Source organism: Lepidochelys olivacea, assembly GCF_965140295.1.
Source record: "Lepidochelys olivacea isolate rLepOli2 genome assembly, chromosome: 4".
Taxonomy (NCBI): Eukaryota; Metazoa; Chordata; order Testudines; family Cheloniidae; genus Lepidochelys; species Lepidochelys olivacea.
The window spans coordinates 39,274,027-39,288,502 of NC_140414.1; the positions used below are offsets into that span (position 1 = coordinate 39,274,027).

At 41.3% G+C, this 14,476-nt stretch overlaps 1 protein-coding gene across 1 annotated transcript in view; it reads right to left on the reverse strand.

The window, feature by feature from the left end:
- CFI (complement factor I) overlaps positions 1-14,476 on the reverse strand; it is a 30,080-nt gene that overhangs the window by 15,124 nt on the left and 480 nt on the right. Inside the window, exons 2-9 of the mRNA XM_084626232.1 lie at positions 13,083-13,371; positions 12,256-12,409; positions 6,430-6,605; positions 5,220-5,327; positions 3,095-3,211; positions 1,695-1,724; positions 1,272-1,295; positions 1,055-1,084 (exon numbers count right to left, since the gene is read on the reverse strand). Of these exons, the coding sequence (XP_084482358.1) occupies positions 1,055-1,084; positions 1,272-1,295; positions 1,695-1,724; positions 3,095-3,211; positions 5,220-5,327; positions 6,430-6,605; positions 12,256-12,409; positions 13,083-13,371 (928 nt within the window). The remainder of the gene's footprint in view (positions 1-1,054; positions 1,085-1,271; positions 1,296-1,694; positions 1,725-3,094; positions 3,212-5,219; positions 5,328-6,429; positions 6,606-12,255; positions 12,410-13,082; positions 13,372-14,476) is intronic.

Consider the following 14,476-nt stretch of genomic DNA (forward strand, 5'->3'; position numbering starts at 1 on the left):
CCTCCCTTTCTTTTTGGTTTCCTTCAAGTAATATCCTCCTCCACTCTGAATCCCTCAAAATTTATCATTCCGTGACACCCATCTCAGGAAGCTTTGTGGCACTCAAAGGAGCAGTATGTGGCAAGGTTATTTTAAATTGTGTACATTGACGAGTTCATCTACCGAGGCTGCAATCAGAGTTCAAACAGTCAAAGCAAAATGGATGTTCTTCAATGAATAAGGCTTGCTGCCTCCTGTGTGACGTCCATGTCTTGCTAATGGATGCAAAAATGTCTTTGCGCTAAGACAAAGTTCCGGATCTATCAAACTTGTGTACTACCTATATTGCTATACAGATGAAAAGCCCAGACTCTCATGCAGGCAGACTTGGAGTGGCTAGAGGCAATCTATATGTGCTGTCAGTGCTAAATCCTGAGCATAAAGTGGTTTGTCTTTGTGTGAAATGCCATAATCTCATAGAGATCTGGCCTTCCTTCAATTTGCTCATTATATTTGAAAAGCTGCGTTGCATACACGTTGGCAATATCTCCAGGATGGACAAAAAATAACCCAGCATACCATGCTCTCAAACTCTCCATTGACATACAAAAGGGGGCGTGCTCCGACCTTACCTCATGCTGTCTGTGGGACCATCCCAGAGATTATTGGATTTGCGGGATTGAGCCAAATCTGGGAACTTCATTACACGATGCCTGGTGTGATGCCATCAATTGTGGTCACTCTGGCTGGCATAACAGTCCTCAGTAGACTATGTGTGTTTGATGATGATTTGAGTTCTGTGCTAAATGCCTCCTTTAGCCTGGTTTTGGGGGTATTTGGATCATAATAAAGTAAATAAAATGTTCCTATTGGACCTTAACCTTCAGGCTTTATCCAAATAAAAACACCCATTGAAATAAATAGGAATTTTGATAATTCGGACCTCCATTTGCAGGTCTTGTACCACAGTAGTAGTAGTGTTGCAGGTCATGATTAAATGCTAATTGATGTGGAGAACTTTGCACAGTGGCGGTCTATAATTAGCATACAAAAAAAAAGACTTCAAAATGTTTACCTTGAATGTTAGCATTTGAATGTGAACGACCTGGGAATAAAACACAAAAACATCAATATATATTAAATTCTTGCTCTCCGTCTGACAAACACACGCAAATGCTTCACACAGGTACTGCACAGCACTGAGAAATATTTATTATAGTAGAGTGACTGAAATGCCTGTAAATACACATACACACACAAATCTGTAAATAACAGAACACCAAAATATTTACCTGAAACTTTTGGCTTTTGATCACCTAGGAATAAAACACAAAAACAACAGCATAGTTTGAACACACTTCTTTGCTGTACATTGTTCATGCAACAAAGAGTTTTCAACTCCTGCACTTTGCTGAATTTGCAGAAAGCAGGCAATAATTGTTTGGACAACCTTGGAAAAGCTTAACCTTTTTTAATTATAACCTTTGCACCTGAATGCACTGAGAATAAAACACAAAAACATCAATATATATATAAAATTCTTGCTCTCCGTCTGACATACACACGCAAATGCTCTCACACTTGTACTGCATTGCTCTGAAAAATATTTATTATATTAGAGTGACCGAAATGTCTGTAAATACAAACACACACACACACACATGCACACACACACACAAATAAATCTATAAATAACAGAACACCAAAATATTTACCTGGAACTTCTGGCTTTGGCTTTTGATCACCTAGAAATAAAGCACAAAAACAACAGGATAGTTTGAACACACTTCCTTGCTGTACATTGTTCCTGAAACAAAATATGTCTTAAATTTACTTTGTAAACACTTCAGGCAAGTCTTCCTATATGTTTGTACAGTGCATAGAATAATGGGATGCCCAATTTGGAAACCACTACAGTACAAATAATAACTATGGCCCAGATCCTGAAAGTATTCAAGCACTTAACTCCTATTGATTTCCATGGAGATAGGTGCCCAAATACCTTTGAGGACTGATCATCTGTCCTCTTTTCCTCAACCATCTTTGTTCTTTCTTCCATGCTGCTCTTCTAACACCCTCCCTCAACGAATCTGTAAGGATACAACCTTAAATCCTTCCTAAAGCCCTACTTCTACTGCACAGTTTACTAGAAATCAGCCAGTTTATGATGGTTGGATCACAGGCAAAACATTCTTCTCAGTACCCCAATGTTTTAAAATAATTCAGAACCATCAAGTTGTGCATATAGCTACCCTGTGTAAACACATAAACTTCTCCCTGTTACCTTCATCTTATCTCCCCCATCCTTGTTGTCTGTCAAACTCACTTGTCTTAAATTTAGATTGTAAACTCTTCAGGACATCTCTTCCTTTATGTTTGCACAGTGCATAGAGCAACATACTGCCCAATTCCCTTTAGACACCACCATAGTACAAATAATAACACAGTGATTAGCTTTCTGAGATAAACTATATTTTGCCTTTCTTCCTTCACCTCCTAGACAAATCAAACAAAATTTGTCTAAAGTTTTTCATGGATAGCCCTCCATCAGAAGAAAATTTGGGGAAATATTTGGAGGTAATCAGATAAGGGAGATGACTGTGTAAGAACTAGAGCAAGAGACAGTATATCAAGCTTAAAAGAAAAAAAATTTTTTTGAAGAGTGGGCTGGTAGCATAGACAGGTTGCATTAATATTTGGTTGGATTCCTCATGGAGCTATTGGGGTGAAATACTTCCAGTACTACCCCCTCCCCGGCCATGGATCTTTGGCACAACCAGTGGCTCTTTGCAAAATCTAGAGAAAATGGGGAGAATAGTACAATACTCCAGATGCAAATGACATTCCCTTCCAATGAAGGTCCCCAAGGCATGTTCTGTTTCCCCAGCCCCTTAGTTGTCTTGCTTTTCCTCTTCCTCTAGAAGGAAGAGGAGAAACAGGCTGTAACGCAACAGAAACCATTAACATAACATTATTACAAATGTCTGCAAAACTTTTTGGAGAATGGTGCATTCTCTTTGTTTTGCAATCAGTTGCATATTTTAAAATATAGGAATTCTTTATTCTCTAGTTTAAACTGACTGGAACAGAGAAGATAAATCTATGAAAGTTTAACCTCCACAGAGAGCTTGAGATTCATCCTCTCCTGCAAGGCAGTCTGCTTCCCTGTTACAGAGGTACTTATTTGGAATACACACGTCGGAGTTACAATGGAAACTCTTGCCTTTGCATTCTGTAACAAAAAGATAATTCAGTTTGTATGGGATGGAGTCAAATTATTCACAAACCTCACCACTGTAGGAGACCTAATTTAACTTCACTACAATGCAGCCACAATTATGACAAAAGTAAACTGTTCATAAATACGTAATGGAACCAGACCCTGGATACATAAAGCAAAACTGATGCTACCAATGCTGTAGACTCCCCATTTTCCAACTTTAAAGCAGAGTTTCAACTTTTCAGGCTTTATTCAGTGTAGTGCTGTAGTTCTCAAATGTTTTGAGCATGACCCGTTACCAGTTTTTTCCAGAACTTCTGCCCACACACAAACCGAGCCAAACACCAACCCACCTTTCAGTCTTGTTAGTGTTCTGGATGATTTCAATGGGAATTTAGGGTGCTCTACATTTCCCAAGACTAGGGCCAACATTTTCAAAAGTAGGAGCCTAAAAGTTAGCATTCTAAACCCATATTTAGGCACCTATATGATTTAAGAGCACAAGTTCTATTAACTGCAATGCTTTTGAAAATCCTACTGGGAAGTGCCTAAATATAGGATTAGGAACTGAACTTTAGGCTTGTACTGTGAAAATGTTGACCATGGCCCTTAATTACAGTCAGGCACTCCTCTATTGGGTGATACATTCCTATAAATTCAGGTAACTGACTTTCTGCTCTATTAGCACAAAAATGTGATACATTTTGAAGGGCAAAGCCAATGGTTTGCCAGGTTTTCTTGACTTACTTTATATTCTCCCATGTAAATCTATATTCAGGGATTTTTTATTTAATGGAAAAGTTGATGGCTCCTTAATGCCAGTATAAGGCCTGGGGAAGAGTGCATTTGATATCAGTAGGCTTTGGATCAGGGCCAGACTGATGAAAAACAGCACTAGTCACATGAACAAGCATTTCTTGGAGTAAATCCTTTCATGCACAAGCTTTGGGGTCAGGAGGTCTGTTCCTCAGGTTCCCATAGTTTAGCATCATCTTTGAAATTTAGAAACTTGATTTCAGTATTGTAAATATAATTTAAATACCATGTGAAAAGGTGAGATTTTGTTTGACACTCCGAAAAATCTAATTTTTATCTACACTTTCCTCACAAATGTTATGTACATTGCAAGAATGTCAGGACAGGGACCTTACCTTCACATGTCTTACTATTAGTAAGCACACTTTGGGTGCAATGATAAAAGTAAAAAGTAATAACTAAGACTGGCAAATACTTTTAAAAATCCATGTATATATGTTAGATTTTTATTAAAAAATTACCTTTTGACTGTGTTTGAACCTCTTTTTTGTTCACTTTCCAGGAATATTCATGCAAATGAATTTACTGGCAGGAACAATCACCAAAACAACAAAATCAACAGTATTTGTGGAAAGATAATATTGAACTTGTAATCATGAGTTCTGGCATCTGAAATCCAATTTCTAAAAGTATGTTCATTCAGTCAGATCACATGGCCTGTCTTTGTTTCCAGTCAAAACAGATGGAATTTTAAATATTTGACCATAGTGACTGCTCAGGAACAAGCTCCAGGCAAAGATATTATTCTGTGAGTAATTTTTTATAAGTAATAACTTAAAAAAATATTAATTGGCTTTACGGACAATTTGCTCACAGAAAAAAGATTTGAATTATTTATTATTTGTCCATCTCTAATAATCCATTTTCAGTCCAACTAGCCACACTTTTTCCTTGGTCTGTGACTCTTTATATTAAATAGTAAACCTTTATATTAAAGTTTGCCTGCTTCCTAAAAATCTTTATTCTCTTTGTCCTAATACTGACAGATCATCCACATGATTCAAGAAGTTAACTGGTGCCTAACATTTCTTGCGTAACTATAAGGAAGCTGTAGTATTGTCACCTTAGAAAGTTGAAAGACCTTTTCCTCAACGGAATTGAAATGTACTGATAGTGCCTTATAACTTTAAGAATTGTTTGAAAGTTTTCTATTGTATTACTGTCCATAACTATGAGACAGTTTAGAAGGGAGAATTACTATTACCTTTACAACACAATTCATCACTTAGGTCTCCGCAGTCATTGATTCCATTACAGGTTTCAGTCAAAGGAATGCATTTCCCATTGACACAAGGGAATTCGTTTGAACATTCTGCAAAGCAGGAAGAAAAATAAAGTTCTTATTTAACTTTCTACATCATCAGAAACATACAAGGAAAAATTTTGTTTATTTTATTTTTGCAACACTTGGGTCACAGCCTTCTTAGGGCCTGATCCAAAGTCCAGGAATCTTTTCATTTATTTCAATGGACTTTGCATCAGACCCTCAACATGGCCTTTTCTTTTCCCCATCCAACTTCCAGCAACTTGGCAAAGGGGATCTGCATTTCTCTTTGTTAAGGACTAAGATGGAGATGCCATTTCAGACCCACTGCTAGGTGGTGCACGTGAGTAATGTGGTGTACACTCTTCTTCTGGAAGGATATTTATCATATTTTAGGTGCCTCTACACTCTTGCTTTTGCCATTGGGTCAAAGACAGAGAACCTCTATCTGTATCTCTCTTTTGACCAGCTGCATCTCCCACTGATGATACTAGAGCAGCCAAAGAAAGCCCAATTATTGTCAATTTCATCACATAGAATACAAAACTATGAAATGTTTTAAGCAAACACCTGGTTTAGTTTACACCAGTGCAGGAATTAAATTGGGACCAATGCTGCAAGGTGCTTAGCACTTGGCAGAAGCACTAGCAATTCACACAATTAGGCTCTTGGCTGGTACCAGGCTACTGGATTCTTCAATGTTCTGAATTGCATGACACAGTCATCCTGTACAGAGCGATGGCTAAAAGGATGCCACTGGCCACCCCTCCAGCTGATCAGGGAAAGACAGAACTTACTAGAGATGGCACAAGTTTCCCCAAGAGAAGGATTTTAAGAAACATTTCTTCAGCTTCAGGGCCTTCATTAGGCTTGGAGGGGGAAGGGAGTTGCAGGCACAACATTTTGCTATGTTTTCTTTTGTGAAATTTTACTCAGAATATTTTGTGAAAGAAGATGAATTATTTTCCTTGTTGAACTAACTAAAGGCTGAAAATTATTTTAAAGACTATAAAATGTGACTACAGTTAGAAGGGGCGGTGCCTGTGGTACCATACTTGATAGGTTATAATGCAACTTCCTAATTGGATGCAGTGATTAAACTGAAGAACCCTAAGTAGAGTGTTTAAAAAAAGACACATATTTTACCAACCTTTATCTTCTTTATGGCACACGACACTAGCAAAATCCTCATTACTATTTCGGCTCTCGATTAAAGTACATTCTGCCAGGCTAGTCTCTAGCCCTCTGCAAGTAGCATGAAGACATTGAGATGAAGTTAAGGCAGATTCTGGGACTTGGAAGGTCTTTTTGTGATATTCAGCTCCTCTATGAAGATGCAAATAAAAAAATCAAAATATATTATCCTTGCACAGAGAATTATCCATATCAGTTACTGTGTAGCAGTGACTTGATTTTCCTCCTGTACCATGAAGGTAAAGGTGTTTACGACATAGCTGGGAAAAATTAACACACATCAACTCCTGACAACACAAAAAGGTACTAGGTCACACTGCATGAGTTTTTTGGAAACAAAATGAGGCCCTCATCCTGCAAATTTTTCCTCACAGTGTGCCTGTGTGCAGCTCCATCAAAGTCAGTAGGGCCAGATCCTGAAGAATATTTACGTGTCTAGTGGAAGTTAGGCACCTAAATATCTGGGTCTCTGCAAGGCCACAGGGGTCTGCTCATGTGGAACAATGTGTAGGATCAGACCTTTATTTGTGGGTGGGTTCTAATGATGCAGAATTTTAGGACCATCCTGCATGATGCTAAGCACCTTCAATTACCATTAAAGTCATTACAGGTTTATGGTGCTGAGGACATTGCTTGATCACGCCCTTAATAAGAATAAGTTGTAAACCTTAGTAACTGCCAGAGTTCCTCCAAATTGTCTAATCTTCCTGACCATCAGAACTGCAACAACAAATATGTCTTTAAAACATCCTGCAACTTTGTTCTTGTTCCAAATTAGACTACCCTAGTCATCTGATTTGTATCCTTATTTTTACTTTATTAGTGCCCTATCATCATGCAAGAAATCTGCATCAAGTAAATAAGGAACCAGAGAGTCTTGCCATGGCTATGTCAGGCATGTAAGCCCCATCTAGGACTGAACGCTCTGTCTCTGCACAAGGCTCAGCCCGTGCTCTCTGAAGAGTTAAAGACCAGGGCTGGGAATTAAACCCCAGTCTCATAGGGACGGTGTGGGGCACTCCAGCAAGATGTCCAGCCCTCACACATGTTTAAATTGTCACTTGGCCCTACGTGACCATGTAAGGGAGTACAAGAGAACAAGGCTGGCCCCTTACGTGTCTCTGCCTGGATAACCCAGATCATGAGTCTGGGCACAGAGTGGAAAACAAGCTCTGTAGAGCTGCTCCTTTGCACAGAGTGGAAAACAAGCTCTGTAGAGCTGCTCCTTTGCACAGAGTGGAAAACAAGCTCTGTAGAGCTGCTCCTTTGCCCTGTGACAAAGTGGGCTGCGTGGTGGTGGAGGAGAGGGCAGAGAGTGGGTGGAGGCTTGGCTCCAGCCCCCAAAATTTTGACCAGTGGAGCACAGCTGGTCATATAGGGGAGCGTTCAGCTGTTGTGACCTGCACTGGATGTGGCATATTTGTCTTTCTTCCACAGGACAGAAGCGACTTTGTCTGTACAAAGTGCAAGCTGGTCTCCATATTGGAAGAGAAGGTTCAAGATCTGGAGCAACAGGTATCAACCCTGTGTTGCATAAGAGAAACTGTAGATTTCCTGGACAGATGTCAGGATATGCTTCTACAGACACAACATTCTGAAGATTCAGAGCAGGCTGCACTGTGGGGACAGGACGACGGTGAAGAAATTTGGCAGCATGTGACCTCCAGAAGAAGAAAGGGGAGCGTCCATGTACCAGCAACGCAGATACAGGTAAGTAACCATTTTCATGTTCTCTCCACAGGTACTAATGCGGAGAGTGGACTAGATGATACATCTGAGGGAAAGGAACAGAAGGAGACTCCGCTGATTGGAAGGCATGAGATGCACTGTCCTAGGGTTGGGGGTTCCACGACCACCGCTCCCAAGAGAAGGAGGTGGGTGGTGGTGGTCGGGAACTCTCTCCTCAGGGGGACTGAGTCATCTATCTGCTGCTCCGACCGGGAAAACCGAGAAGTCTGCTGCTTGCCAGGAGCTAGGATTCACGATGTGATGGAGAGACTGCCGAGACTCATCAAGACCTCGGATCACTACCCCTTCCTGCTTCTCCACGTGGGAACCAATGATACTGCTAAGAATGACCCTGAGCAGATCACTGCGAACTACGTGGCTCTGGGAAAAAGGATAAAGGGGTTTGAGGTGCAAGTGGTGTTCTCGTCCATCCTCCCCATGGAAGGAAAAGGCCTGGGTAGAGACTATCGAATTGTGGAAGTCAACGAATGGCTACGCAGGTGGTGTCAGAGAGAAGGCTTTGGATTCTTTGACCATGGGATGGTGTTCCAAGAAGGAGGAGTGCTAGGCAGAGATGGGCTCCACCTAACGAAGAGAGGGAAGAGCATCTTTGCAAGCAGGCTGGCTAACCTAGTGAGGAGGGCTTTAAACTAGGTTCCCCGGGGTAAGGAGACCAAAGCCCTGAGGTAAGTGGGGAAGTGGGATACGAGCAGGAGCACGCGAGAGGGGAGGGCTCCTGCCTCATACTGAGAAAGAGGGACAACCAGAGAGTTATCTCAAGTGCCTATACACAAATGTAAGAAGCCTAGGAAACAAGCAGGGAGAACTGGAAGTCCTGGCACAGTCAAGGAATTATGATGTGATTGGAATAACAGAGACTTGGTGGGATAACTCACATGACTGGAGTACTGTCATGGATGGATATAAACTGTTCAGGAAGGACAGGCAGGGCAGAAAAGGTGGGGGAGTTGCATTGTATGTAAGGGAGTACTATGACTGCTCAGAGCTCAAGTGTGAAATTGCAGAAAAACCTGAGAGTCTCTGGATTAAGTTTAGAAGTGTGAGCAACAAGGGTGATGTCATGGTGGGAGTCTGCTATAGACCACCATATCAGGGGGATGAGGTGGATGAGGCTTTCTTCCAGCAAGTTACGGAAGTTACTAGCTCGCAGGCCCTGGTTCTCATGGGAGACTTCAGTCACCCTGATTTCTGCTGGGAGAGCAATACAGCAGCGCACAGACAATCCAGGAAGATTTTGGAAAGTGTAGGGAACAATTTCCTGGTGCAAGTGCTGGAGGAACCAACTAGGGGCAGAGCTTTTCTTGACTTGCTGCTCACAAACCGGGAAGAATTAGTAGGGGAAGCAAAAGTGGATGGGAACCTGGGAGGCAGTGACCATGAGATGGTTGAGTTCAGGATCCTGACACAGGGAAGAAAGGAGAGCAGCAGAATACGGACACTGGACTTCAGAAAAGAGACTTTGACAACCTCAGGGAAGTGATGGGCAGGATCCCCTGGGAGAATAACATGAGGGGGAAAGGAGCCCAGGAGAGCTGGCTGTATTTTAAAGAATCCTTATTGAGGTTACAGGGACAAACCATCCCAATGTGTAGAAAGAACAGTAAATATGGCAGGCGACGAGCTTGGCTTAACAGTGAAATCCTTGCTGATCTTAAACACAAAAAAGAAGCTTACAAGAAGTGGAAGATTGGACAAATGACCAGGGAAGAGGATAAAAATATTGCTCGGGCATGCAGGAGTGAAATGAGGAAGGCCAAATCACACCTGCAGTTGCAGCTAGCAAGAGATGTTAAGAGTAACAAGAAGGGCTTCTTCAGGTATGTTAGCAACAAGAAGAAAGTCAAGGAAAGCGTGGGCCCCTTACTGAATGAGGGAGGCAACCTAGTGACAGAGGATGTGGAAAAAGCTAATGTACTCAATGCTTTTTTTGCCTCTGTCTTCACGAACAAGGTCAGCTCTCAGACTACTGCACTGGGCAGCACAGCATGGGGAGGAGGTGACCAGTCCTCTGTGGAGAAAGAAGTGGTTCGGGACTATTTAGAAAAGCTGGACAAGCACAAGTTCATGGGGCCGGATGCGCTGCATCCAAGAGTGCTAAAGGAGTTGGTGGATGTGATTGCAGAGCCATTGGCCATTATCTTTGAAAACTCATGACGATCGGGGGAAGTCCCGGACGACTGGAAAAAGGCTAATGTAGTGCCCATCTTTAAAAAAGGGAAGAAGGAGGATCCTGGGAACTACAGGCCAGTCAGCCTCACCTCAGTCCCTGGAAAAATCATGGAGCAGGTCCTCAAGGAATCAATTCTGAAGCACTTAGAGGAGAGGAAAGTGATCAGGAACAGTCAGCATGGATTCACCAAGGGCAAGTCATGCCTGAATAATCTAATTGCCTTCTATGACGAGATAACTGGCTCTGCAGATGAGGGGAAAGCAGTGCACGTGTTGTTCCTTGACTTTAGAAAAGCTTTTGACATGGTCTCCCACAATATTCTTGCCAGCAAGTTAAAGAAGTATGGGCTGGATGAATGGACTATAAGGTGGATAGAAAGTTGGATAGATTGTCAGGCTCAATGGGTAGTGATCAATGGCTCCATGTCTAGTTGGCAGCCGGTATCAAGTGGAGTGCCCCAAGGGTCAGTCCTGGGGCCAGTTTTGTTCAATATCTTCATAAATGATCTGGAGGATGGTGTGGATTGCATCCTCAGCAAATTTGCAGATGACACTAAACTGGGAGGAGAGGTAGATACGCTGGAGGGTAGGGATAGGATACAGAGGGACCTAGACAAATTAGAGGATTGGGCCAAAAGAAATCTGATGAGGTTCAACAAGGACAAGTGCAGAGTCCTGCACTTAGCACGGAAGAATCCCATGCACCGCTACAGACTAGGGACTGAGTGGCTAGGCAGCAGTTCTGCAGAAAAGGACCTAGGGTTTACAGTGGATGAGAAGCTGGATATGAGTCAACAGTGTGCCGTTGTTGCTAAGAAGGCCAATGGCATTTTGGGATGTATAAGTAGGGGGCACTGCCAGCAAATCGAGGGATGTGATCATTCCCCTCTATTCTACATTGGTGAGGCCTCATCTGGAGTACTGTGTCCAGTTTTGGGCCCCACACTACAAGAAGGATCTGGAAAAATTGGAAAATGTCCAGCGGAGGGCAACAAAAATGATGAGGGGACTGGAACACATGACTTATGAGGAGAGGCTGAGTGAACTGGGATTGTTTAGTCTGCGGAAGAGAAGAATGAGGAGGGATTGATAGCTGCTTTCAACTACCTGAAAGGGGGTTCCAAAGAGGATGGCTCTAGACTGTTCTCAGTGGTAGCAGATGACAGAACAAGGAATAATGGTCTCAAGTTGCAGTGGGGGAGGTTTAGGTTGGATATTAGGGAAAACTTTTTCACTAGGAGAGTGGTGAAACACTGGAATGCGTTACCTAGGGAGGTGGTGGAATCTCCTTCCTTAGAAGTTTTTAAGGTCAGGCTTGACAAAGCCTAGGCTGGGATGATTTAGTTGGGGATTGGTCCTGCTTTGCGCAGGGGGTTGGACTAGATGACCTCCTGAGGTCCCTTCCAACCCTGATATTCTATGATTCTATGATAGCTGGCAGGTGTGGGAGAAGTAAGCTGTGTCCTGTAAAGGGCTACAGTAAATTATTTCCTCTCTGAGTTACAATTATTTCCCAGAGCTCTTTCTGGGGTGGCAGATCTGCAAATTGTCCCTAACATAGGGCTGAGAGAAAATTCCCAATCTCGCCTGCAGTTAATGGTATTTTAAATAAAAATGCTTATGATTTGAATATAAAGTGTGTAACAATTATTGATAATATACTAGATTATCAGGATAGAAATCTCTTGGCTTTTACTCTCAAATGACGAATTACATAGTCTTTATGAGAAGATTACAGTAGATACACTCTCCATGGCTGTCCAATCACATAATTGTCCACAGGTGGGCCACAAGTAAGCAGGAGTGCATTTTCATAAACATTGTGATTATCTAAATGAACACCCCCATACACAAAAAAACTTACATTTTAAAACCAAGATGTCTGCAGACAACATTTGCTTCATTCATACTCCACTCACTGTTACATATAAATAACTTCTCAGTATGATTCCCATGCTTTACTTGAATAAGACCCTCTGATTGTGAATCTGCATAGTCCAAAGAAACTTCAAATTTTTCTAAAAAAAAATTGCAAGAGTGTATCAGATGTAGACAACCACAGCAACAAATACGTCATTATTTTAGAACTTGTAGATAAGTAACATTCATATGGACGGGAAATGCATCAGTGGATAGGGCACTAGATTGGGAATCAAGGGCCTGGGTACTATTTCTTACTCTTCTGCTGACTGACTTTGTGATCTTGGGCCAGTCACTTCATCTCAATATATCGCAGTTTCTCCTTTCAGTAAAATGGGGATAAAGTTTCCCACCTTTGTAAAGTGCTTTGAGATCTATAGAGAAAACTTTCCATAAAAATGCTGGCTCTTATTATTATCTATGAAATACCAAAATTATGGGACTTCTGATAACACAGCCCTGACACTTTGGGCCAAGGGTCAGATCCTGCTCCCACTAAATTAATAATAAAGCTCCAATTGTCTACAGTGGAAGCAGGACTGGGCTGCCAGGAACAGAAGTGCATGTAGGTAGGTAGGTCTGTCAATTATTTGATTTTTTTATGAGTATCAATAAATACTGCCTCATTTCAATTACTTTTCTTTTGCTGCTTCACATTTTACAATTAAACATTTACAAATAAATGACCAGGCTCTCTGAGAATAAAGAGTTGAGCATTCACCATCCACCTAACAGTGACTGATACAGTTTTGGAAAAGGATATTTCAATACCTGAAGGCCCACACTTTGCTTTACTCAGAAACTTCTCTTGCGGGTGCTGGCATTCATAGGTCTTTAGCTGACAATAATTTTTGAATGTCCTTCCATTGGTAGAACAAACCGAAGTGGTATTCTTTGGGCATTGGTAGGGAAGCTTGCAAATACAACTTCCTCCAACACATCTCTGCCATGGGTGACAGAAAACTTTCTTACAAGAGTTATGTGTGTACTGATTATTTAAGCATTCTTTTATCAGGAACGTCTCTTGCTGAACTTGCTCTTCACCTTCAGAGGCTCTGTGCTGCAAGACAGGAAATAAAAAATCAAATAAGATTAAGTAGCAAATCAGCCGATATATAGGGCCCAGTCCAATGCCAACTGAAAACATTGGGAAGTCCCTTCATTGATTCCAATTGGGCGTTAGATCAGTCCCATCACTAGCTTATTCCTTGTATTTTTACTGTCTTCTGTGTGCAACAATGAAGTGTTTCACTTCAGGTTTTTGCAGTAGTATCCTTGGTCACTCCACCTTTCTTATTTCTTATTTTTCTAGGGTTTGATTATCCCTCTTCTCTTTCTTTTTGGATGTTTCATGCAGGATGAGCTCTGCGCTCTCTGATTTGCTTCCAACAGTCCTTGACTTTTCAGCACAACAGATTATAGATTTTTTAAACAAACTCAAATACTGGTGTTGTAGGCAGTGGGATTTACAGTAAATTGTAATTAAAAAGTCTGCAGCTGGATGCTTGGAAACAGATGTTTTTACTGGCCTACTCTTGTTTAATTTTAAAAGTAACTTGCAAATATTTTTAAAGAGCCACAGGTAACCAAACAATAAAGAAAGAAACATGAATCTACACTTAACTTGTTGATTTGGTTTAGGTCAACTGAAGTGACAATTATTTATAACATCCCCTTGGAAACTTGAAAATGCAAACCCCCTGATGTCATCGCAAACAAAGTGCTTTTATTGGCTTATTATTTAAGAAAAAAGAACGTTGAAGCATAAAAGTTGCATGCATGGAATTTGCATATAGAAAAAAAGATAAACCAAAGGGACTATCAACCTTGAATGTGTCCATTAAATCAATACAACTCAAGTCTAAAGCAGCTCATGAAAGCTTATGCTCAAATAAATTTGTTAGTCTCTAAGGTGCCACAAGTACTCCTTTTCTTTTTAGTACTAGAGTGAAATCCTGGCCCCATTGAAGCTGATGAGTGTTTTGTTGTTGACTTCAGAGGGGTCAGGATTTCATCCAAAAACTTTACCCTGTTTTGTAATCGTATTACATACTTCCTGCTATTCTGAGGCCAGTAATTAATTCAGTTAAACTAATTATGCCTCTAAATGTACAGCCCAAACTAAGAGCCAGATCCTGCAGTCCTTATTCTGGCATAACTCCCAT